The sequence below is a fragment of the Brachyistius frenatus genome, unplaced genomic scaffold (assembly GCF_029030835.1).
Source record: "Brachyistius frenatus isolate BFR_SWC_R1_liver_20210118 unplaced genomic scaffold, ASM2903083v1 Contig_551, whole genome shotgun sequence".
Lineage (NCBI taxonomy): Eukaryota > Metazoa > Chordata > Actinopteri > Embiotocidae > Brachyistius > Brachyistius frenatus.
Window position 1 is genome coordinate 15,881 of NW_027211150.1, and position 24,120 is coordinate 40,000.

At 46.0% G+C, this 24,120-nt stretch overlaps 2 protein-coding genes across 2 annotated transcripts in view; both read left to right on the forward strand.

Moving 5' to 3' along the window:
* Positions 1 to 48: 48 nt before the first annotated feature.
* Positions 49 to 8,341, forward strand: LOC138614695 (hepatoma-derived growth factor-related protein 2-like). The gene is made up of 12 exons (XM_069688259.1): positions 49 to 164; positions 1,758 to 1,869; positions 2,175 to 2,239; positions 2,316 to 2,451; positions 2,577 to 2,921; positions 3,015 to 3,197; positions 3,275 to 3,889; positions 4,182 to 4,288; positions 4,411 to 5,329; positions 5,409 to 5,510; positions 6,999 to 7,221; positions 7,447 to 8,341. The coding sequence occupies exons 2-12, from the start codon at positions 1,786 to 1,788 to the stop codon at positions 7,464 to 7,466; spliced, it is 2,799 nt and encodes a 932-aa protein (XP_069544360.1). The 5' UTR covers positions 49 to 164; positions 1,758 to 1,785; the 3' UTR covers positions 7,467 to 8,341.
* Positions 8,342 to 9,304: 963 nt separating this feature from the next.
* The window catches only part of LOC138614694 (tetratricopeptide repeat protein 39B), a 14,824-nt gene continuing 8 nt past the window's right edge, over positions 9,305 to 24,120 (forward strand). Inside the window, exons 1-19 of the mRNA XM_069688258.1 lie at positions 9,305 to 9,714; positions 16,882 to 16,916; positions 17,082 to 17,186; positions 17,314 to 17,445; positions 17,659 to 17,729; positions 17,854 to 17,921; positions 18,528 to 18,592; positions 18,776 to 18,881; positions 19,057 to 19,122; positions 19,781 to 19,889; positions 20,027 to 20,094; positions 20,214 to 20,273; positions 20,413 to 20,574; positions 21,019 to 21,110; positions 21,310 to 21,430; positions 21,690 to 21,801; positions 21,999 to 22,116; positions 22,206 to 22,322; positions 23,358 to 24,120. The exon at positions 23,358 to 24,120 is cut by the window's right edge and continues 8 nt beyond it. Of these exons, the coding sequence (XP_069544359.1) occupies positions 9,676 to 9,714; positions 16,882 to 16,916; positions 17,082 to 17,186; positions 17,314 to 17,445; positions 17,659 to 17,729; positions 17,854 to 17,921; positions 18,528 to 18,592; positions 18,776 to 18,881; positions 19,057 to 19,122; positions 19,781 to 19,889; positions 20,027 to 20,094; positions 20,214 to 20,273; positions 20,413 to 20,574; positions 21,019 to 21,110; positions 21,310 to 21,430; positions 21,690 to 21,801; positions 21,999 to 22,116; positions 22,206 to 22,322; positions 23,358 to 23,454 (1,743 nt within the window). The 5' untranslated portion in view covers positions 9,305 to 9,675 and the 3' untranslated portion in view covers positions 23,455 to 24,120. The remainder of the gene's footprint in view (positions 9,715 to 16,881; positions 16,917 to 17,081; positions 17,187 to 17,313; positions 17,446 to 17,658; positions 17,730 to 17,853; positions 17,922 to 18,527; positions 18,593 to 18,775; positions 18,882 to 19,056; positions 19,123 to 19,780; positions 19,890 to 20,026; positions 20,095 to 20,213; positions 20,274 to 20,412; positions 20,575 to 21,018; positions 21,111 to 21,309; positions 21,431 to 21,689; positions 21,802 to 21,998; positions 22,117 to 22,205; positions 22,323 to 23,357) is intronic.

Genomic DNA, 24,120 nt, shown 5'->3' on the forward strand with positions numbered 1-24,120 from the left:
TTTGGTACAGTCCCGACCGCAGGCGGGAAAGTGTTAAAGGTCACGTGACGCCTTAAGACAACGGCGAAGATGGCGACGGGCAGGAAAGCGTAGCCTAGTAACCAGGAGCCGCCCGTTGAAACGTTTATCGGCGTTTTTCAGAGGACCGCCGTCCAGGTTTGTCGGTAAGTCAACGCCCGGCCGGTGAAGCGGACGCGGCGCTGAGAGGTGAATCACCCGGCCAGAGCGGACGGCTCGGCTGGCACCGGTTAGCTTCTGGGTTAGCTTCATGGCTAACATGTAAACAAAGAGAGCTGCGGGAAAAAAACCGCCGAATTAACGTGGAAAAGTCTCTCTGTCGTCTTCACCACCGGAGCGGCGGTCAAATAAATAATCCTACAGTTTCACCTGCCGGACATAAACCATCAGCGGCGGAAGGAGGATCCAGGCCTTCACTCAACAAGTCCACGACACCGTGAAAACTCCGGCAGAGCAGAAGTCCTCCAGTCAGACGGGGTCAGGTCGAAGTTTGCATTGTTGGTGTTTTGCTGTTTTTGGGGGTAAATATTTGTGTATTCTGCTGCTGTAGTTTGAGAATGAGCTCGTTTGAACTACTTTACAAGTTTAACCTGCAGGAATGTGTTTTTCTATCAAATGAGCCACATGAATCCTGCAGCACACAACGGGACATTTAATCCTCCACTTTATCATTCAACGTTACATTCACACGCACCAAACCTGGACATAAAAGTTGCATGAGATGGAAGTTAGAACCAGGTTTCTACTTTGCTGTGACCTGCCCCTGAACGCACCGTCGCAGTATTTAAAGGTGTAAGTGGACGTGTTTATCTTGTGATGGACTCCGAGACGGTCGCGTTGTCCTGATCTGGTCCTCTGAGTTATTTTACTAGGTGTGATTAAAAAAAAAGAAAGTTCCTGAACGCAGCACGGTGATGCACAAGGAGCAGCAGGAAGCAATGACCTTCAGGAGGAAGTGTCAGAGTGTCCTCTGTTGCCATGGCGCCACAGTTCAGATGGTTTGTGTCCTCTGGGTTTCAACAGACGCAGCAACAGACAGGAAACTGAAACAAAGAGGGAAGAAGAAGAGCTCACAGACTAAATACAGGGAGGGAAGGACAACGAGGGACAGATGAAACTAATCAGGGGGCGGGGCCAACAATCATATAGAGGACAGGAAGTGAAGGAGGTGAGTAATTTCAAAATCAAACCAGAAGCACCAAACTCAGACTGACCTGAAGACTACGAACCAGAACAGAAGCTCAGAAGGTCCCAGTGGAACTGTTGACAGTGACTCTGGGGGACGGATTCACGGTGACACAAAGAAAACCCACCTCTTGTCTCCTCACCTCACGCACCTTCTTCAGTCTTGGACGGTGAAGCTCCGCCTCTCTTGAAACGTGATGTCATCAGAACACCTCGCCCGGCTCGTCGCTTCATGACTTTCTGAAACATTTCAAGGGTCTCTGATGACCGTTTACAGAGTTTGACCCAAAATCTGATGTTTGTCTGCTCCAGTTTCAGGTTTCCATGGTGACGTCACTAATGTTCAGGTACCAGAGGTCAGAGGTCACGTTAACGTGAGGAACTCAGTGATGATGATGAACTCTGAATACTTCCTGATGGAGGTCGTTGCTTCCCGCTGCTCCGTGTGCAGCACCGTGCTGCGTTCAGGAACCGTCTTTAGACGTGTGGATCGACCCGGGTACCTGCAGAACCGCTGAAAGATGGAACATCAGTCAAGTCTGTTTTTTTTCCAGCTGTGTGACTGAACTCTGAAGCAGCAGGATGCCGGGGAAAACTGGAGACCACTTCAAACCTGGAGACCTGGTGTTCGCCAAGATGAAGGGATTCCCTCACTGGCCGGCCAGGGTACACACACACACACACACACACACACACACACACACACACACACACACACAGCTGTACACACACACACACACACCCCTCCTCCCCCCCACACACACGCACACACACACACACACACACACACACACACACACACACACACACACCTCCCCCCCCACACACACACACGCGCACACACACACACACAGCTGTACACACACACCCCTCCCCCCCCCACACACACACACACACACACCACACACAGCTACACACACACACACACACACTATGACCACCAGCTGTTCTCTCACTCTGTGTGTTTGCAGATCTCTAAGTCGGACGACGGCTACAAGAAGCGAGTCCCGGTCTTCTTCTTCGGGACCCATCAGATGTACGTACACGCGGCCGGCGGTCAACTTTCCTTGTTTCCTCCGCAGAGTTGACCGATGGATCTTTTCCCTCCTCAGAGGCAGCCTCCCGCCGGAGAACGTCGTCCCGTACGTCGGGAACAAGTTGAAGTACGGCAGTGGCGTCCGGATCAAAGGCTTCGCCGAGGGCATGTGGGAGATCCAGAACACGCCCGGAGTCGGGAGCAAACTCAAAGTCAGTCTCTTCCTGATGGCTGCATGAAGTAATAACACAGCTGTCACGTTTACAGATAAAACACAATCCATGTAAATGTGTTTTCTTTTTGGTTTGAAGAGACGTTTTGTATTCTGTCCTCTCAGCAGTCGCCAGGAAGGACTCCGACTCCATCGGCCAAACCCAAGTCTGCACCTAAAACGCAACACAACAAACTTAAAAGCACCCCGACGCCGAGTAAACCGGAACCTGCCGGTAAACCGGAACCTGCCGGTAAAACCGCCACTCGAGCTTCGTCTCGATGCGCTGCAGGCAGAACGCCCGACGCCAAACAAACTCCAACTTCTAGAGAGCCCACGAGTGCAGCAACGCTTCCTGCAAATACAAGAAGTAGGAGGGCAGCAGGGGCAGGAGGAGGAGCAGCAGCAGGAGGAGGAGGAGCAGGAGCGAGTACATGTGAAAGTTCAACTTCCGTAGAGAGTAAGAAGGAGGTAAGAACCAAATCAGCTACAACACCAGTGTTAGAAGTAAAAGTTGTGAAAATTCATCACGAGATTTAACGTGAGTTTTCCGTGTCTCCGGAGACGAGAGCCGGCCGAGCGTTGGTCAGTCGGACCGCCGGAGCAGCGACCACGAGAAGTAAAGTCACCGGCCAAAAGGAAACCGCCGAAGCTCCCGCGAAGGAATCGGACCGGAGCGAAACGTCAGCAGCCGCCACGTCTGCCGGCGGTGCAACTACGACCAGGAGCAGAGGAGCAGGTTCACAGGTAACCGCCGATGAAGGAGGCGCTCGGTCAACGACTGCTTCTCAGAGTTTGGATTAAGTTTTGGTGTTTTCTGTCAGGTCGATGACGAGCAGAAGAAGAAGAGGATGCCGGCTGGTCCTCCTGTGACGACTCCCACAAAGAAGAGGAAGAAAGAGGAGGACAAAGAGGAGAGCCGAGGAGTCGGTAGGAAGAGAAAGGGGAAGGATGAGGAGGTGCGGGAGGAGGAACCCAGCCAGGACAGAAGTGACGGAGCGAAAGAAGCCAAAACAGAAGAAAAGAGGACGTTAGAAAGACGAGTATCGAAAAGGCACAAAGAGGAGGAGAAAACCGACGGAGTAAAGATGAGGAGATCTGAGGAGCAGGAAGAGGAGAAAACAAGACAGGATGGCAGCGAAGGAAAGGAGGAGAAAACCACTAGAGGGAGGAGCACAGAGACGGAAGGAACGAGAAGGACCAGAGAAAAGGAGGCGCAGCTGAAAACAAAAAAGGAAGTTGGAGAAGGGAGGAAAGAATCGAGGAGAGAGGAGAGCCAGGGAGCAAAGAGGAGGAGGAGGAGGACGGAGGAGGACAAGGAGGTGCAGAAGAAAACAAGACCAGGCGATGGGGTGGAAGGGAAGAAGAAGAAGAAGGTGGACAAGGAGAAAACAAAGGATGCAGGAGAGGAGAGAGGAAGCGCTGGGGGGGACAACGAGGTAAAGATGCTTTCTGTTCTAAATCCTGATCAGTAATCATCTTCATCGATCTATTCATCACTGATCATTATTGTTTTAATGAGAAAAACACGTCCGTTTAACCTCAGAAACGTTATTGAATTGTTCCTGTGGCATAAAACTGCCTCCACATTTAAAATTAGTGAACACTTGCAGAAACCCCAAAGCAGCGGGTACTACATTTCCCATCATGCAACTGAACAGTTTATCACCATTTCACGAGACATATGTGGCGTTTGAAAGTTCACGTCGGTAAACATGTGAATCTGTGTAGCGACAGCACCGCCTGGCGGCCAGGAGGGAGAGTCTGCTGAGGTCTCTGAGAGGGCTGCTGAAGGCCGGGAGAGGAGCGAAGAGGAGGGAGATGATGAAGAGCGCTCCGAACACACACACACACACACACACACACACACACACACACACACACACACACACACACACACACACACCTGATTGGGTTGATTCCAACGGAGCGTTTCAATGTGGTTTTGTCTCGTCGTCAGGAGAGCCGGCGACGGAGCGAAGAGGAAGACGACAGGAAGCGAGACGACGACGGAGAGGAAGAGCGAGAGAGAATCGATCAGGAAGAAGATCGTCGGCAAGAAAACACCAGAGAAGAAGAAAGAGAGCGAGAAGAAGGAGGGACGGACGACGGAGGACAAAAGGAGCGAAGCCAAAGACGAGCGGAGGACGAAGGAAGGCAGGTCGGAGGTCACGACGAAGGAGGAGGGAGAGGAGGAGGAGAAGAGGAGCGGCGACGCCACGCAGAAGAAAGAAGAAGGGAAGAAGGACGAGAGGAAGATCATCGGAAAGATCGTGAAAGCGTCGGGTCAGGGTCCGAAGGTCCAGGTGAAGACCATGATGGGAGGAGCGGCGGCAGCAGACGAGAGGAGGAGGAGTTCTGAGAAGGAGAGGAACGCTGGAGACGGGAGGTCAGAAAGAAGCTCCGAGGCGAAGAAGAGATCGGAAGGAACGAGAGCGCCGACGGAGGAGAAAAAAGACAAGAGTGGGACGGAGGAGAGGAAGAAGAGGGCGAAGGAGGAGGAGGTGGTGAAGAAGAGCGGCGAGGAGGAGGCGACGCGCAGAAGGAGAGAATTGGAGCAGAAAGAGAGGAGGAAGGAGGTGAAGGTCGAGAGGACGACGAGTGAGCAGAAGAAGAAAGAAGAAGACGGCGAAAAAAAACCTGGCGAGGAACCTCAGGAGAAGAAAGACGAGCGAGCGGCGGAGAGGACGGACGCAGAACCGCAGAAGAAGAGCGAGCAGCCGAGCGGAGCCGCGACATCGGCCACCTCCTCCACGGGAAGCGCAGGAGAAGAAAGCAAACCGGAGGAGGAGCAGAAGAGCGCGAGCGTGACGCTGACGGACTCCACGCTGCACAGAATCCACGGAGACATCCGGATCTCCCTGAAGTCCGACACCCCGGTGAGACCCGGTCCGATTGTGTGAGTGGTGTTCTGATGTGTGTTGGCTGACAGACCGACGTCCGTCTGCGTCTCCTCAGGACGTCAGCAGGTGTCTGGCGGCGCTGGAGCAGCTCAGCATGGTTTACATCACCTCCCAACACGTACAGAGACACAGCGAGCTGGTGGCCACGCTCAGGAAGGTGAACACAGCGTCCATTAAACACTTCAATACACTTCATCATACACTTCAATACACTTCATCATACACTTCATCATACACTTTAATACACTTCATCATACACTTCATCATACACTTTAATACACTTCATCATACACTTCAATACACTTCATCATACACTTCAATACACTTTAATACACTTCATCATACACTTTAATACACTTTAATACACTTCATCATACACTTCAATACACTTCATCATACACTTTAATACACTTTAATACACTTCATCATACACTTCAATACACTTCATCATACACTTTAATACACTTCAATACACTTCATCATACACTTTAATACACTTTAATACACTTCATCATACACTTCAATACACTTTAATACACTTCATCATACACTTCATCATACACTTCAATACACTTCATCATACACTTCAATACACTTTAATACACTTTAATACACTTCATCATACACTTTAATACACTTCATCATACACTTCAATACACTTCATCATACACTTCAATACACTTTAATACACTTCATCATACACTTCAATACACTTCATCATACACTTCCATACACTTCATCATACACTTCATCATACACTTCATAAAACAATGAATGAAATATTTCATAAAACATTTAATTACACATTTAATAAAACCAATACAAAAAAAATAATCGACATTTAATAAAACATTTAAAAACATTTCATAAAACTTTTCAAAAGAATTAAAGTTCTAAAAACAGTTCAACTAAAGATCTCTGGAAACTGAATCACAGGTTATTGTGTCAATTGGATGGAAACATGATCATTTTAAATAATAACAGATAACTGGTTGACTATATTTGCAGTAAAAGTAAATATTTTTATATTTTATTTTTGCTGTCATTAATTCCAACCTGGGTTTATTAGTTATAGCTCTAAATTAAATGAAGGTACATTTTATTGTTTAATATGTAGTATTTTATAAATATAAATGTAGTGATTTTCCATCTGCTTCAGGTGAAACATCTTCATGAATATCATGACTGATTTAAAACATTTGTTCCTTCCTGAAAAGTTAAATGTTCACAATAATTAACACAACTTCAACTAATCTCCACAATATTTTCAGGAGCTCGCAAAAATTGTTCTAATGAAAGTTTCACAGCAATTTGCACAAAAATAAATAAATGTAAAACTCCCAAAAACATTTGACAGGATCCAAACGAGCACAGAAACTCCTGAAGGGACTGAAATATATATATTAATCATTCAATTAATAGAGAATTAATCATTTCAGTCATTAAAAAACCTGTAAAAGCTTAAAACATGCTGCTTGTTGATAGAGGAGCTTTTGTTTTTCTCAGTTTTCTTTCATTTCCAGATTTTCCAGAAATTTAAAGTCACACGTGACCGAAACAAGAAGAAGAAGAAGTGGACGAGGAATGAGTGAAGGAGGAAAGCTGCCGTCAGCGATGTGATCATCCTCTTGTGTTTCCTTGGTAGATGCGGTCGTACCGGGCGAGCCAGGCCATCATGGACAAGGCCTCCATGCTGTACAACCGCTTCAAGAACGCCTTCCTGGTGGGGGAGGGGGAGGAGGTGGTGAGCGCCGCCTTCCTGCGCTCGCTGCTGGAGGAGAAGGAGCGGGAGGAGGCGGAGAGGGTGGAGCGCTGCAGGGAGAAGACGGGGGAGCTGCTGCAGGAGGTGAAGGAGGAGACAACAGGAGGTAAACGTGGAAGCCGACACTTTTAGATGCAGTTTATCATTGCTGGTTGGCTCCGCCCCCGGCTCCGCCCCACTTCATCCAAATATGGTGACATCCGTCATGTCAGAGTTAACAATCTCCACTGAACCTGCCTTCTGAAATACACTTCGGGTTCATTTATTGTTTGTATATTTAATGTATTGATTATTCCCCCCCCCCTCCCCCCCATCATTCCCCCTCACACAGCTCCAGTGGACTCCTCCTGAAGCCGCCTGGACTGAACCATCTCGACTCTGCAGGGGGGCGGTGGACCTGAAACAACACCTCCCCATCCACACACACACACACACACTCACACACTCACACACACACAACAGGATCTTCCACAACCATCTTCACCTCATCGCACACACTCGGCAGTATATTGACCCGTCCAGCTTTATTTCCTGTTGCACCTGAGCAGGTGACGCAGCCTGGCCGTCAATCAGGTGCTTTCACTTTAAACGGATCGCCCGGGAGGACGGCGTTTTAATCCAACACTCTTTTCATTAAACCCACAGCTGAGCATTAAACTCGTTAACAGGACCTCTCACCTGTCTTTTTAAGATTACCTTAATGATCACTAGTTGACCTTTGACCCCTGTGAGCCCTTTATTCCTCACTCACCTGGACACACCTGTTGTGTTTTTAGATGTTGTGTAAAATCACATTCTGCCACTAACCCGCTTGTTTTTTGGGGATTTTAAAAGCTGCTCTTTGCTGTTTCACGTCATGAAGTTTCCTCCCAACATGTTCATCCTGCTGAAAGGCCTGATGGGAAATGTAGTTTAAACCCTAAACGAGAAGCATTAAGCCTGCACAGCAGCAGAACACCGACACAGCTGCTCGCTGGGTTTGTAAAACGTTGTACAGAGATTTTATTGTGACTCAGTGAGATGTTTCTATTCTTTTTAAAGTTTTTACTTGCGTGCAGTTTTAGTTTTTCCGAGAACATTTCCTTTATTTCACGAACATGAAGCGTGACTCGACATCGTGATGCATCGAGTTTCAACACGTCAGCAGAAAATATCCACACTTTGTGCTGTGCTGAATAAAAGTGTGTTTTTGTTCTTTTTCGGTTTATTAAAGAAGATTTGGTTCAGTGATGTTGCTGTAATTCGTTTTGTGGCCATCGGGGGCAGCAGTGAGCACCGCTGTTGATAAGAGCCCTTTATTCTCCACAGACCTTTTTATTGTCTATTATTTATTTAGTTTGACAATAAAAGTCACAAAGATTTAAATTGATAAGATGAAACGCACTAAGCTTGTTCGTAAAGTATTAAAATGAGCAAATCATTTCCTTTAATTGTATTTTATTCTCTTTAGAGGATAAAAACTGCTGAACAAAATACTAAAAAGTCAAATACTATAGTTGTTTCACTTCTGGTGAATTTGTTGCTTTAAATAAACATTTCCTTGTTAAATTTGAGGTTTTTTTGCCAAACAAACGAGTTCTTTGTTCGTTTTATTAAAAGATTCTTAAAAATGACTTTACCTTGTAAAATTAATACTTTTGATCTAAATATGATTTTTCTAGATGCACTAAAGCTTTCTTATTGAAATATAATTGAATAATTAAAATTATGTAAAATTTTTAATTTAACTACAATACAAACTGGTAATATCAGAAAATGAACAAAAACTAAAAGTAAAATTATTACTTCCTCTTGAACAAATGAAACTTTATCTAAACTGGTTTTATGGGAAGATTTTTATGAATAATTGTGAAATAAATCCAGTGTATTGATACCAACTGATGTTGGACAGCCTCCTCCTCTTCCTCCTCCTCTTTCACCTTCCTCCTCATCCTTCCTCACCTCCTCCCTCCTCTTCCAGCTCCTCTTCCTTCCCCTCCTCCTCTTCCTTTCCCTCCTCCTCTTCCTCTTCTGTCCCCTCCAGTTTCTCCTCTTCCTTCCCCTCTTCCTCCTCCTCTTTCACCTTCCTCCTCTTTCCCCTCCTCCTCATCCTTCCTCACCTCCTCCCTCCTCTTCCAGCTCCTCTTCCTTTCCCTCCTCCTCTTCCTCTTCTGTCCCCTCCAGTTTCTCCTCCTCCTCTTCGTCCTCCTCCTCCTCCTCCTCTGTGTTTGGGGGCGGAGAAAAGGAAGTGAAGGAGGTGTGTTTTCTCGGCGTGTGTCTGATACACGTTAATTTTTCCTTCACGGAAGAGAACCGACAGAAACCACCGACTGACACACGGACAAACCGGGACAGCAGCGATACCAGAAATACAAACCTACCGGAAACACGCGCCGGGAGGAAGAGGAGAGGAGAGGAGAAAAGAGGAGAGGAAGAGGAGAGGAAGAGGATCGGTGGTCCCTCAGCAGCAGGTCGGCGGCGCGTCCGACAGAAATGTGACTGGTTCTCCTGAGAGCAGCAGAACTGCAGCGGAACCGCGGCCCACCGGCGGACCGGAGGAAGGACGGCACCGGTCACCGACATGGCCCACGTAGGCAACGGAGCGACCGCAGAGGAGGAGGTGGGATCACATTTCACTGCTCCTGCTCCACCTCACACAGCATCTATATCATCTATATCTATGAAGGGACGCTCGATCGGTTCTGGTTCTCGGATGTTCTAATGAGCTTCACTGACCTCATATGAATCATGAGTGATCAACACCATCACGTCCATCACATGTCCAGAGGATGCATGAAGGCTTTTTATATTTCGGACTCATATTTGACCCACAGTCCCTAAAAGTAAACCGAAAGAAGCCAATTAAACCAAACATATCACGCTAGGTCATTTATTCATTGAGGGATCTGGTCTAATAATACAAACATTTGTTGGTTAATTATCCATCAGGTTTAAAAAAAGACAAATCTGGATTTATTTTTATAATCACAACCTTTCTTTTAAAGTGATTTTTCACGAACACAACAAAGTGGGAGGAGCTTGTTTCAGGTGGTTCTGGATCCTGAAGTAAAAAAAGCTGTTAATTCATCCCATAAAAAACAAACACTAACGTCGGTTCCTACGTAGTTTTACATATTTATTATAGACCGAGCCTTTATGATGGTAGTGATTATATTTGACTGTAGAATTCATTCAGCGTTCTTCCTGTTGGTTTGAGTGTTGTCATGGGTTTACAGCGGCCTTATCTCCTATTTTATTCATATGTTCACGTCCTGTCTCACGATATTATCCAGTTATCAGAGCTTTTTATTCTAAATATATCGACGGTGGGAAATTGCATTTTTATTGAACAGACATTTTGAGGACGATCATCTAAAATCATCCTTTAGATGTCTATATTACTTATTCGGTGTATTTAATTATTTCATATGTCCACACTTTTATTTTTGGTACTTTAAGTTTATTTGAAGGCTTTTCTAACGACTTTTTTCAACTTGACATTGTTTTATCGTTACTTTTAGTGTAAAGAGACTCAAACCCGATACGATACTTCATACTTACAGTATTTTACTGTTTGACTTCTTTGAACTGACAGATTTCTTTCCAGCAGGTTTCACAGCTGATTCTCTCCACTATAATTACAGGAATCTGTGTACGTATGTTTGTTTGTTTGTTTGTTTGTTTGTCTGTCACTCGCCAATTTGGTGCGATTCGGACACGTGGAACGTTTAAAATGAAGAAACTTCCATAAAAAGTCCAGACAGTCAGGAATGCTTCATTGACGGTCGGACTCAGCAGGCTGGTTCTGAACAGGCTCTCGTGTGTCTAATTCTACGATCTAACTGCGTACTGCTGTTCTCTATCTGAGCCTCCGTCACGCTGCTGCAGACGTCCTGCACGCCTCCTCATGTCGAAGCGACCTGAAGGTCCTCCAGATCAGCTGAGCCGTCAGCAGCCTGCTGATTATTGTGTTTATATATCTGTAGTGTGTAATCAGCAAGAAGAGAGACCAGGCCGTCGGTCGCCTCGTGTGTGTGTGTGTGTGTGTGTGTGTGTGTGTGTGTGTGTGTGTGTGTGTGTGTGTGTGCTCATGTAAATGTCAGATCAGGTTTCAACCAGACAGGAGAACATGAGCGGGTTCCTGACTCCACGTATGCAGCAGCGGTCCCGTCCTGATATCCAGATGCAGGAAGTGTGACGGTCCGTCCTCCGGCAGCTCGATCAAAGTGATCTTTCAGGTTTAATGTTTAACCTCCATGTTTCTCGTGGAGCCGACGCTCCACCGTGACTCATGTTGTTTCAGCTGCCGCCCGTCAGCGCCGGTTTAGTTTGTTTCCGGCGTCCTCTGAGTGTTGTCGCCGGTCGAAGGACGCCACATCGGGCGTCGGTTTCCTCCGACGGGTGCTGAAGGCCTCCGAGGAGCTTTATTTACTCAGGGTGGAGGTCAGTGAGGCGTCCAGGGTTCAGACGGTATTTTAGGGGTCTGCCGGGACCCCTCTGGACGACATTCAGGTGGATGAGGTGGACTGACCTCGTCGTCCCGCGTCAGTCCTCGGCAGTCCGTCTCCTCACTCGTGCTCACAGACGCTCCTCCGTGCGTCTCCTTCGGTCCAACTCGTCTCGTTACGGAGGAACTCCGCTGAGCTCTGAAGGAATGAGACCAGACGTCTTCGTTTAAAAAATAAAAGCTCTCGCCACGAGTCTGCAACGCGATCCATAACCCCGACACTCGCACGTCTCGTCCGTGCACCAAAACACAACCGACAACCTCCGAGGAGGCGTGTTGGCCGTGACCTTTGACCCTTTGTCAACCCGGGACCGAAGCTAAACCCTCCATTGAGTGCAAAGAGCCAAAGAAACGGCTGGAATGTAAATAAGAGCAGGAATTAATGCAGCGAACACAGAAGATGTTTCCAGACCAGCAGCTCAACCCTTGGATGGAAGCCGGTGCCTTGCTTCAGGGCACTAAAGCAGCGTCAGTCAGGAAGCTGCTGCTGGACGGAGACATTTGATAGCTTCACTTGTTTTGAGCTAATCGACGGTGTACAGGTTTCAGGGTTCCCAGAGGACGATCCTCCGACTGGGGATGAACGCTTCCTCTGCTCCGCGGCTCTAGTTTTCTCTTCCTGTGGTTTGTCGGACCTGATTCTGTGTTTCCAGGACTTTTAGCCAAAGCAATGAGGATCGGCTTCATTTTCACGCCTTTGAAAGCTCTGAGTTTGTCTGAAATTCCTGATTTAAAAAAATGTTTTTGTTTGCGAAGTGACACCAAGTAGAGATTGAAAGACACAGATGGTTGAAGTTTATCTTCACGATTAGCAGTTTAGTGATTATTGTAGGACAACGTTCGAGTTGTGTTTCATTGAGAATTAAATTCACGCCGTTAAAACCCAGTGATTTCTATCTGCACGTGTCCGTGGAAGCTGAACTGAAAACGTCTTTGTTTATTTGCTTCTTCTTCCTGATGCATTGTTTCACTCAGGAGCAGCTGATGAGTTCATCTCCAGCTCATTGGCTCCCACAGCTCCAGATGAAGGCATGCTGTTGTGTGACTGGCTGAGTTCGGGGAATGTGATTAAGGAAGCACAGAGCGACTTCTGTGAGCGTCTCCTCAGCCGGCATCCCGGCGCTTCTCGTTTCCTTCGGCAAGGTCAAAGGTCAAGGCTGCCGCCACGGGTCTCGGGTGAAGAGTGACGCCGGACGTGAAGGCGGTCGCAGGGATTCTCCGGGAGGTTTGACGTGTTGATGGGGTTGGAGATGGGAAGGCGTGTCCAGTTTCAGAGGTCCTCGGAGGAGGTGCCAGGTTCTGGGATGGTTTCCTTCTGAGGCGGCTTCACAGGTTCCCTTGGTGGTTTTTGAGGAACCCTTCAAAGGATCTCGTGGTGGTTCTCAGCTCTTTTTCTTGAAGGTCTTTATTGGGTTCTTCTGCCATGGAGGCAGTCCGGGAGCTGTTTTGAGGTAGTCAGGTTGTAACAGGACACAAAGTGAAGGTCTTCACTAATTGATTAGAAAGCTGGCGGTCACAAGAGAAGCTTCTCCGACTTTGATCTCTTCTTTCTGTAACATCAGCTGTTGCTTTTCCCCGCGGCCTGTTTACATCCTGCTGATGACTGAAAACACAAAAATAAAACCTGCGAATGACGTTTCACCACGTTTGGATAGTTCATAAATCCTAGATTATATTTTCAGTATTGCAACGAATCTTTATTATGTTGAAACAGCATTTGCTGACGTAAAAAAATCCTCGTTGGAACTTCGACTTTCCGAATTTCAAATCTTCTACAAATTTTAAAGCCACTTCGGTTGCAGTTTAATTAACTACAAAAATATGAAGATATTTGTTTTCTGACTGAGACGATCTGCAGGCTGCGGGAGTTCATGGACCAGGTCCAATGTGAGAGAGGACCGTCTGGTTTAACAGCATTCGTGGCTAATAATGGAGCTGGTGACGGGAATGCAGAGTGTGAGGGAACCATGAGAGAGTCGTAACCGAGAGGACGAGTCAGAGAAGAACCATCATCTGTTGGATTCACACGTATCATCTGTTGGATTCACATTTAACATCTGTTGGATTCACACGTAACATCTGTTGGATTCACACGTAACATCTGTTGGATTCACATTTAACATCTGTTGGATTCACACGTATCATCTGTTGGATTCACATTTAACATCTGTTGGATTCACACGTATCATCTGTTGGATTCACATTTAACATCTGTTGGATTCACACGTATCATCTGTTGGATTCACATTTAACATCTGTTGGATTCACACGTATCATCTGTTGGATTCACATTTAACATCTGTTGGATTCACACGTAACATCTGTTGGATTCACACGTATCATCTGTTGGATTCACATTTAACATCTGTTGGATTCACACGTAACATCTGTTGGATTCACACGTAACATCTGTTGGATTCACATTTAACATCTGTTGGATTCACACGTAACATCTGTTGGATTCACATTTAACATCTGTTGGATTCACACGTAACATCTGTTGGATTCACACGTAACATCTGTTGGATTCACATTTAACATCTGTTGGATTCACACGTATCATCTGTTGGATTCACATTTAACATCTGTTGGATTCACACGTAACATCTGTTGGATTCACACGTATCATCTGTTGGATTCACATTTAACATCTGTTGGATTCACACGTAACATCTGTTGGATTCACACGTAACATCTGTTGGATTCACATTTAACATCTGTTGGATTCACACGTAACATCTGTTGGATTCACATTTAACATCTGTTGGATTCACACGTAACATCTGTTGGATTCACATTTAACATCTGTTGGATTCACACGTAACATCTGTTGGATTCACATTTAACATCTGTTGGATTCACATTTAACATCTGTTGGATTCACATTTAACATCTGTTGGATTCACACGTATCATCTGTTGGATTCACATTTAACATCTGTTGGATTCACATTTAACATCTGTTGGATTCACACGTAACATCTGTTGGATTCACATTTAACATCTGTTGGATTCACACGTAACATCTGTTGGATTAATCATCTGTTGGATTCACACGTAACATCTGTTGGATTCACACGTAACATCTGTTGGATTCACATTTAACATCTTTTGAATTCACATTTAACATCTGTTGGATTCACACGTATCATCTGTTGGATTCACATTTAACATCTGTTGGATTCACACGTAACATCTGTTGGATTCACATTTAACATCTGTTGGATTCACACGTAACATCTGTTGGATTCACATTTAACATCTGTTGGATTCACATTTAACATCTGTTGGATTCACACGTATCATCTGTTGGATTCACATTTAACATCTGTTGGATTCACACGTAACATCTGTTGGATTCACACGTAACATCTGTTGGATTCACACGTAACATCTGTTGGATTCACATTTAACATCTGTTGGATTCACACGTAACATCTGTTGGATTCACACGTAACATCTGTTGGATTCACACGTAACATCTGTTGGATTCACACGTAACATCTGTTGGATTCACATTGAACATCTGTTGGGTTCACACGTAACATCTGTTGGGTTCACACGTAACATCTGTTGGGTTCACATTGAACATCTGTTGGATTCACACGTAACATCTGTTGGATTCACATTTAACATCTGTTGGATTCACATGTAACATCTGTTGGATTCACACGTAACATCTGTTGGATTCACATGTAACATCTGTTGGATTCACATGTAACATCTGTTGGATTCACACGTATCATCTGTTGGATTCACATTGAACATCTGTTGGATTCACACGTAACATCTGTTGGATTCACACGTAACATCTGTTGGATTCACATGTAACATCTGTTGGATTCACACGTAACATCTGTTGGATTCACATGTAACATCTGTTGGATTCACATGTAACATCTGTTGGATTCACACGTATCATCTGTTGGATTCACATTGAACATCTGTTGGATTCACACGTAACATCTGTTGGATTCACACGTAACATCTGCTCCAGTGTGTTTGTGAGAACGTTCCTGCTGATGAAGGCTCCCACCGTGCTCCTCCTCCTCCTCCTCCTCCTCCTCCTCCTCTGCCCGTCTGTGCTCCAGCTCTCCTTCAGGCAGTAATATGAGCTCTGCTGTTACAATCGTTCCTCCTCTTCACTGGAAGAGATGGAGGACAAAACATACTCAAAATAAAGCCTTCGTTCTGTCAAACAATACATGTAAAGTGAGTCTTTAATATTGGGCGGAGGGTCCGACCTGATTCTGGCTCGGTGTTATTGTTGAATACTTTTTGCACCATCAGGGTGATCGATACTTATTGATGGATTTCAAAGGTCCAAACCTCTCTGACAGAGGAGCAAAACGCTCGTCGTTTTCTTTCTCTTTGTTGTTGTTTTGTGTTTTATAGTTGCTGTGATGGGATGTCCTGCAGCTGGTGTCTCAGGGTACCAACGTAGCTGTCGTCATTAGAAATACAGCATCCTTGTGTAGTTTGAAGCCCGTCTTATCCGACACGTTTGATCTGAAACACTCTTCAATTTTCAGTGTTCAGCTCCCCGTTGCACCGCAGCGTGCCGGTCTGTTCCCCAACGAGCAGAACCGTTGAGTGTATGTGGGTCACCGCTCTGACTCTGGACCAGAGGGTCGATGGCTGCCGCCGGCCGGCTCGCGCTGACTGCAGCTGTATTCTTACGTAAGGAGCCAGCGAGCTGCTATTATTAGCTGCTGCCGAGGCTCCACGACACACTGACTTACTCACGCTGTGGGGACACAAATGTGTTTACACCGTCCCCCCGAGGGGCGCGACCTCCTTTTGGGTCCCCGAAGCCATCGTGTGTTCAAGTGAAGAACGGGTTGAAGGTTGGAGTCCGGTCGAGGCTCCACAAAATGATGGAATGTGTTTGTGGGCCGATTTTAGTTGGAAACCGTCGTAGTAAGAATATTTTTGTTCAACAATCACAACTCTGAAGGTTTAAGTGAGAGTTCGGAGGCCAGGAAGTGACTTCAGTAAAACAGACCCCACGAAGATAGAAAGACCAGTACGGGTGTGTTTGTGTGAAACCAATGCAGCTGCTTTCAAGTTCACACGTTGATGCAAAAATAGAAAAATGCGTCAGATTGTAGTCACGTGTGTGTGTGTGTGTGTGTGTGTGTGTGTGTGTGTGTGTGTGTGTGTGTGTGTGTGTGTGTGTGTGTGTGTGTGTGTGTGTGTTATAAAACAGGAAGCTGGAACGAACACAGTGACCTCAGGCGCAGCAGATGAACCGTAACCAGACTGTTTCTGTGTGTTTCAGGACTGCTTTGAAGATGCCTATGACCGTATACCTGCGTGAGTACACACACACACACACACACACACACACACACACACACACACACACACACACGGTTTGTTCAACACTCAGACACATCAAGCATCTTTGTGTGTGTGTGTGTGTGTGTGTGTGTGTGTGTGTGTGTGTGTGTGTGTGTGTGTGTGTGTGTGTGTGTGCAGGGCATGTCACATGGACCTACAGACGGCCATCCAGGAGACTCATTGTGCTCTCAACTTGGTCCTCAACAACAAGTTCTCCGAAGCCCTCGATCTCCTCAAACCATGGTAACCACGGCAACACATATTTTGCACTGCAGAGCTGTGAAGTGTGAGTGGGAACTACTACTGCTGCGTGTACTGTATGTACTGTGTGTACTGTATGTACTGTGTGTACTGTGTGTACTGTGTGCAGGTGGAGGGACAGTATGTACCACGCTCTGGGCTACACCAGCATCCTGGTGATGCAGGCGACCATGACCTTCGAGCACCGAGACATTCAGGCTGCCATGGCAACCATCAAGGAGGCGTTGCACACCTGTCAGAGGTGAGATGGGAGCCTGTGTTGTGGATATCAGTGTCTACACTTCAGATTCATTTACTGAAATGAAGACAAAGTGAATTTATGATCACTTCGATTTGTATCTGGATTAAAGTATTGAAGTGAATACAACAGGAAGTGCCACGGAGGTTCCCGCCGGACTCGAACCATGTGAGTGTTTTTAGTTTGTTTTCAAAGGTTTGCAATCCGTCTCTGCAGGTTCAGGAAGAGGAACTCAGTGGTGGGATCGCTGTCCAGTCTGATCAGCAAGCAGTCCAACCTGCAGGAAGGTACGTGGACACACGTCGCACAGCTCCACCGGCAGCGCAGGTCTGCAGGAAGTGCTGCATGATAGAAGCAGGAAGTAGAGAGAAACCGACAGGAAGTCAGTGCGCTGCGTTGGTGTGTTTGCAGAGGAGATGCACGCAGAGATCTGCTACGCCGAGTGTCTGCTGCAGAAAGCCACGCTGACGTTTGTGCAGGTCAGAACTGCTGCCTGTTTACCTGTTTGTTTACTTGTCTTTGTTTCATCTCTCTCTTGGTCTAAATTTTGGCTCAACCTTTCAAGCTGCAGTTCCATTAATGGCCACCAGATGCCGCTGCTCATGTAAATCTCTGACTGTATTGAAGTGAATTGGACAACAGTCAGATGTCTCTTGTTTTTTCACAATAAAGTTGTTAAATTTTGTATTTTTTTTATTTTTTAAAGTAGTGTCGCTTAAACAATGTTTTTTTATTTTCAAATGTGTTTTTTGCTAATGTCCCATTCCTGCTTCATTCTATTCATTTGTAATCACATTTTCAATTATTTAAAAAAAAACCGTAATATCCAAACAAAAGTAAAAAAGCGAAATGCATTTAGGAAATAAATATAAGAAGCACAAATAATACTGTAATCTGCACATTAAAAACACGCAGGTATCCACCGAGCAGCCAAATCATTATGACAAGTGATGAGCAGTAATGATGTGGTAGCGATGGTGCAGGTTATGGGATGTATCATACGGTCGGTCAACGGTGGTCATGAGAAGAGTGTTGGAATAAAATCTAATTAGGGGACACTCTTAATCTCCTCTTCCCTTTTCCAGGATGAGAACATGATCAGCTTCATCAAAGGAGGCATCAAGATTCGAACCAGTTACCAAATCTACAAGTGAGTGTTTGGAAACCAGCAGCAATAAGATGTCCTCTAAAAAGGTCTGTGATGAAAAACGTGAGCGATCCAAGCGTGGAAATGGAAAAACACCACGTTCAGACCAAATTTAGCAGAAATAGTTTTCGTGGAAGTGAAGCGTTCTTTCCTGATGATGACATCGTGTTTCTCGTCGTCCAATAGGGATTGTCAGAATGGGCTGAATGTCACTCAGGATCTGGCCGGCCAGTCTGACGCGTTCAGACAGTTTGAGGGCGGAGTCAAGCTGGGCATCGGATCTTTCAACCTGGTGGGTTTTCCAGAGAGGTTTGTTTTATTCCCCCTGGAGTCCCGGACGGGAGGAGTTATACTGCAGCTGTTTAGACTCGTCTAAACATTGTTTAGCAGATTGAGTGAGTTGGTCAGGGCGAGCAGAGTCAACATGGTGTTGCCAAAAACTCCAACGTGATTTCCGTGTCTTTCAGATGTTGTCTCTCCTTCCCCAGAGGATCCTGAGGTTGTTGGAGTTTATTGGATTCTCAGGAAACAGGGTCGGTACCACCGCTTTAAGCTAACACACACAAATCTGGTATACAAACCTCTCTGAGGATGAATAAAGCGTTCAGAGACTGCTCCTGCAGCACGGTGCTGCACACCACTGACCTCCACTCAGTTCCATGACAGAATCATGGCTGGTTCTTTTAAGCAGTTCCACCTGAAGGTCCAAAGATCACGACAACATCAGATTTTATATCAAACCCTTGAAAGTCTTCAGAAAGTCTCCGGCGATGAAGCGATGAGCCGGCGAGGTGTTCTGATGACATCACGTTTCAAGAGGGGCGGAGCTTCACTGTCCAACACCAAAGAAGGCGTCAGGTCAGGAGACACCAGCTGGGTTCTCTTTGACGTTGGCGCTGGTTGTGTCACCGTGAATTCGTCCCCCAGGGTCAGACTGCCTGGCGCCATGGCAACAGGGTTCTCCAACACGACACCAAACTTGATGCAAACTGGACCACTGCTATCAAAAGCTTGCGTAACTCAGGCGCTGATTTTGATCAAATGATGAAACTTGGAGTACCTGCTCCTGAAGGCTGAAGCATCTCCGTGCTGCAACAGCAGCAGTCTCTGAACCTTCTGATCCCCCTCGGAGACCACGAATCCCCGAGACGCCGCGGTGACGATGGTGTCTGAATGCGTCTCTGTCTGCAGGGCTTCGGTTTGTCTCAGCTGAGAGACGGAGCGTCCAGCAGCAGCCTGCGGTCCATCCTCTGCGCTCTGACTCTGCTCTTCTACCACACATACGTCTCACTCATACTCGGTAGGAACGGTCACACTCACTGTTTTCCTGAGTGTGTGTTGCAGGTGTGTGTATCTGGATGTGTGTTGCAGGTGTGTGTATCTGGATGTGTGTTGCAGGTGTGTGTATCTGGATGTGTGTTGTGTGTTCTTGATAAGGAACGGGGGAGGGGAACCTGGTGGAGGCCGAAGCTCTGCTGGAGCCGTACCAACAGAAATACCCCAAAGTAAGTCAGCCGCAAACACAACTGCACAAAGTGTTGCTAATGTACAAAAGGTTCAACGTTTCGTCCTGTGGTGAAGAAAAGAAGAAGAGAGAACATTGTGTTGTATTTGTGTGTTTCAGGGCTCCATTATTCTCTTCTACTCAGCTCGCATCGCCACACTGCGAGGACACTTTGAGAAGGTTTGTACTGACATGGTGTCACACCGACTCCAACTTTATACATATAGTTTCTATCGTTTCCAAGATATTTTCAGGAGTGTAAAACTCCCAAAGATCCTGGTTGGGCTCGGTGTTGATGTGTCCTGTGTTGTGTTTCCAGGCCCGGGCCCGGTACGAGGAGTGTATCAGCAGCCAGCAGGAGTGGAGGCAGATCCACCATCTGTGCTACTGGGAGCTGATGTGGACCCACTCGTACCAGCAGGAGTGGCAGCAGGCGTATCGCTACGCCGACCTGCTGTGCAGCGAGAGCCGCTGGTCCAAGGTGGAGCAACACGAACGCAACCCGCCACTCCAGCTGGAGTTCACGTATCTGTACAAGCCTCTTCAGCTCACCTTGACCTTTGACCTCCAAAACGTTAACCGTTAATTGCTCAGCCAAAGTGAACGTCTTTCACAAATTTGAAGAAATTCCCTCAAAGCGTTCCTGAAATATTTGCGTCTACATGTATTGGCTAACGCCCTAAAATCTTATCGGGTCACCGTTGGTATGAAGTGAATGTTTTTGCAGAGTTTGACCAAACTCCCTCGAGGCGTTCTCGAGAAGCCGGGTTCACGAGAACGGGACGGAAAACCCGAAAAGAAAACGCCAAATAAACACGATTTTATTATCAGAACATTCATTTTATCACAAATTCAGCTTTGAATCATTTTTATAAAATATCATCTCCTGGTCGACTCAATAATGAACTGAAAGCTCTCCGTGCAGGCCATCTATGTGTACCAGAAGGCGGCCATCTTGATCATGATGTCGGAGGAGGAGGTGAAGGCGACGGGGGAGGACATCGTGGAGCTCTTCAGGTCGGTCGGCTTTTAGAAACACACTCAACAGGAAACGCAAAACTAAACACGTCTGGAAAACGAAAAGGCCTCAGAACATAATGAGATCTGAGTTTGGACATTAATGTGGAGGAATCAGGGAATAATACACACCGATACACACCGATACACACCGATACACACCGATACACACTAATACACACTGTGTGGGTGTGTGCAGGCAGGTGGAGGGGCTGAAGCAGCGTCTGGCGGGGAAGTCCATCCCGACGGAGAAATTTGCAGTGAGGAAGTCGCGGCGCTACAAATCGGACCGTCCGGTCCGCCTGGTCGTCCCGGCGCTGGTACACACACATCGTTCATTCTTAAACTAAAATGTTTGAAGGTGTTTACGTCCAGTTGTCAATTTGACCTAATGTGGGCGGAGTCAACGATTGGCCGCCCTGCCCTTTTACTCCCAGTTCACAATGCTGCATTTCAACCGTTCTTGTTAAGTCAAACGTTTAACTCCCACAGCTGTGATTGGCCGATTTTAAAGCCGCTGTTCAAATGTACCCCGAGTCAGCTAGCGCGTTAACGTTTGTTGGTTCGCTGTCTCCGTAGGAGATGATGTACATTTGGAACGGTTTCACCATCGTCGGGAGGAGAGCCGACTGTACCGAGTCCCTGCTGGTTACCATAGAGACGGCCGAGGAGCAGCTCCGCGACGACCCCAGTGAGCTCGGCTAACGATGTTTCCTACCAATGTTATCGGTAGATTGTAAATCGGGGGTTCCACAGGGTTCATGAATGGGCCCGCCTCTCAGTAGTAGGAGGGGCGGGGTTAAAGAGTTGATGAGGGTTAGCGTGCTGCTAACACCAAGCTACGGTGTTGTCACTTCCTGTATTCATCTCGCCGTCCGTCTCGCTCAGATCCGTCAGAGTTTCATCCAGATGACAGCTGTCTGGTCCAGATGTTGAAGGGCCTCTGCTTGAAACACCTGGGCAGGTTACTGCAGGCGGAGCTCTGCTTCACACAGGTCCTGTCCAGGTAAGAAACCCAAAAAAGAACAGCTGGTTCGGGCGCTTGGTGCTGCTGATCATCTCCTGACGGATGAGATTATCTGTGCTCTCTTCCAGCGAGAGTCGTATCAGATACGATCACTACCTGGTTCCCTTCACTCTCTATGAGCTGGGTCTGCTGTATAAACAACAGGGAGACGTCGCCAAGGCAACCGCGTACATCGAAAATGCTAAGTAAGTTCCACTTGTACCTTTGTACCATTTATCTTTATATGTGTATACCTTCATGTACATCGATAAACGTCTTCATACTTCCATATACCTTTATACCAAATATGTTCATACACCTGTATATGCATTGATACTTTATATACCATATATCTTTATACTTATATACCTTCAAATACTTTCATTTGCATTTCTATACCTGAATATACCTTTATACTGTATATCTGGATAAACCCTTTAATTCTTCGATATATGTTTATATTATACGTCTTTATGTTTATATACCTGCATACACATTTACAGCTTATTTACACCTTCATATACCTTTTATATTTGAATTTATTTATATATCTTTATATACTTTGATATGCCTTTTTACACCTGTATATACAGTTATACTGTATACTTTGGTAAATACTTTATATACCTTTTTATACCTGTATATAGTTATACTATATACTGTACCTTGGTAAATACTTTATATACCTTTTTATACCTGTATATAGTATATACCTTTTTATACCTGTATATAAAGTATTTACCAAAGTATACAGTATAACTGTATACAGGTATAGAAAGGTATATAAAGTATTTACCAAGGTATACAATATAACTACACACAGGTATAAAAAGGTATATAAAGTATGTAAAGATATATAAATAAATTCAAATATACTGTATACCTTGGTAAATACTTTATATACCTTTTTATACCTGTATACAGTTATACTGTGTACCTTTGTAAATACTTTATATACCTTTTTATACCTGTATACAGTTATACTGTGTACCTTGGTAAATACTTTATATACCTTTTTATACCTGTATGCAGTTATACTGTATACCTTGGTAAATACTTTATATACCTTTTTATACCTGTATACAGTTATACTGTATACCTTGGTAAATACTTTATATACCTTTTTATACCTGTATACAGTTATACTGTGTACCTTGGTAAATACTTTATATACCTTTTCCAGAAGCAGAATGAAACATTTGAGCGTGAGCTTCCTGTCTGGTTTCTCGTGTCTCCGTCAGGACCAACTACAAGGACTACTCCATGGAGTCCCGGCTGCACTTCAGGATCCACGCGGCCCTCAACAGCCTCAGAGGATCTCCGGTCGGCACCCCGTAACACCAAACCGTTCCGCGGGAGCGAATGAAGAACCCAGGTGTGTCGGGCTTTTCCAGATCACGCGTCCACCTGGAGTCTTTGTCTTCACTTTATTTCTATTTATTTGTTTTTGTTCAGCAGTCTGAAATCATATTCGCTTCTTCTCAAAAAGCTTCGGGCTTCCTGTTAACGTCCGCCAGCGGAAGATGTTCTCGGTCGACGGAGATCCGTTGTTCGGTCAGCGGCAGGTGTTTTACTCTGAAGGGCCCGTTCACTCAGCTGTTCACGCCTCGTTAACGTCCGTCCTCGGTGATCGGATCTCCTCTGTGATTGTGGGGAGATTTTACTGATGACCGAACCGGAGTCTATCAATCAATCAGCTGTTTCACCAAAACTCCCTCAGGCTTCAGTTTTTTCATTTCAGACACAGTTCACTGATCCGCCGCAGCGCAGCGCCCGACCCTCTCAAACCCTCTGGGATAATTCGATCATCTGAGCCTGAACCGACGGGATCGGGTCGAGTCTGACGGTTCAGGTTGGGAATTACCAACTGGAGTATTCAGACATTTACAAACATGAAATATGATTCCGCCGGACGGAGAATGAAAGGTTTCCGCTCCACCTTATTGACGTGAGTTATGCGTGCGAAGCACGGAGCTGAGACTCGATCACGAGCGGCTCTCTGAG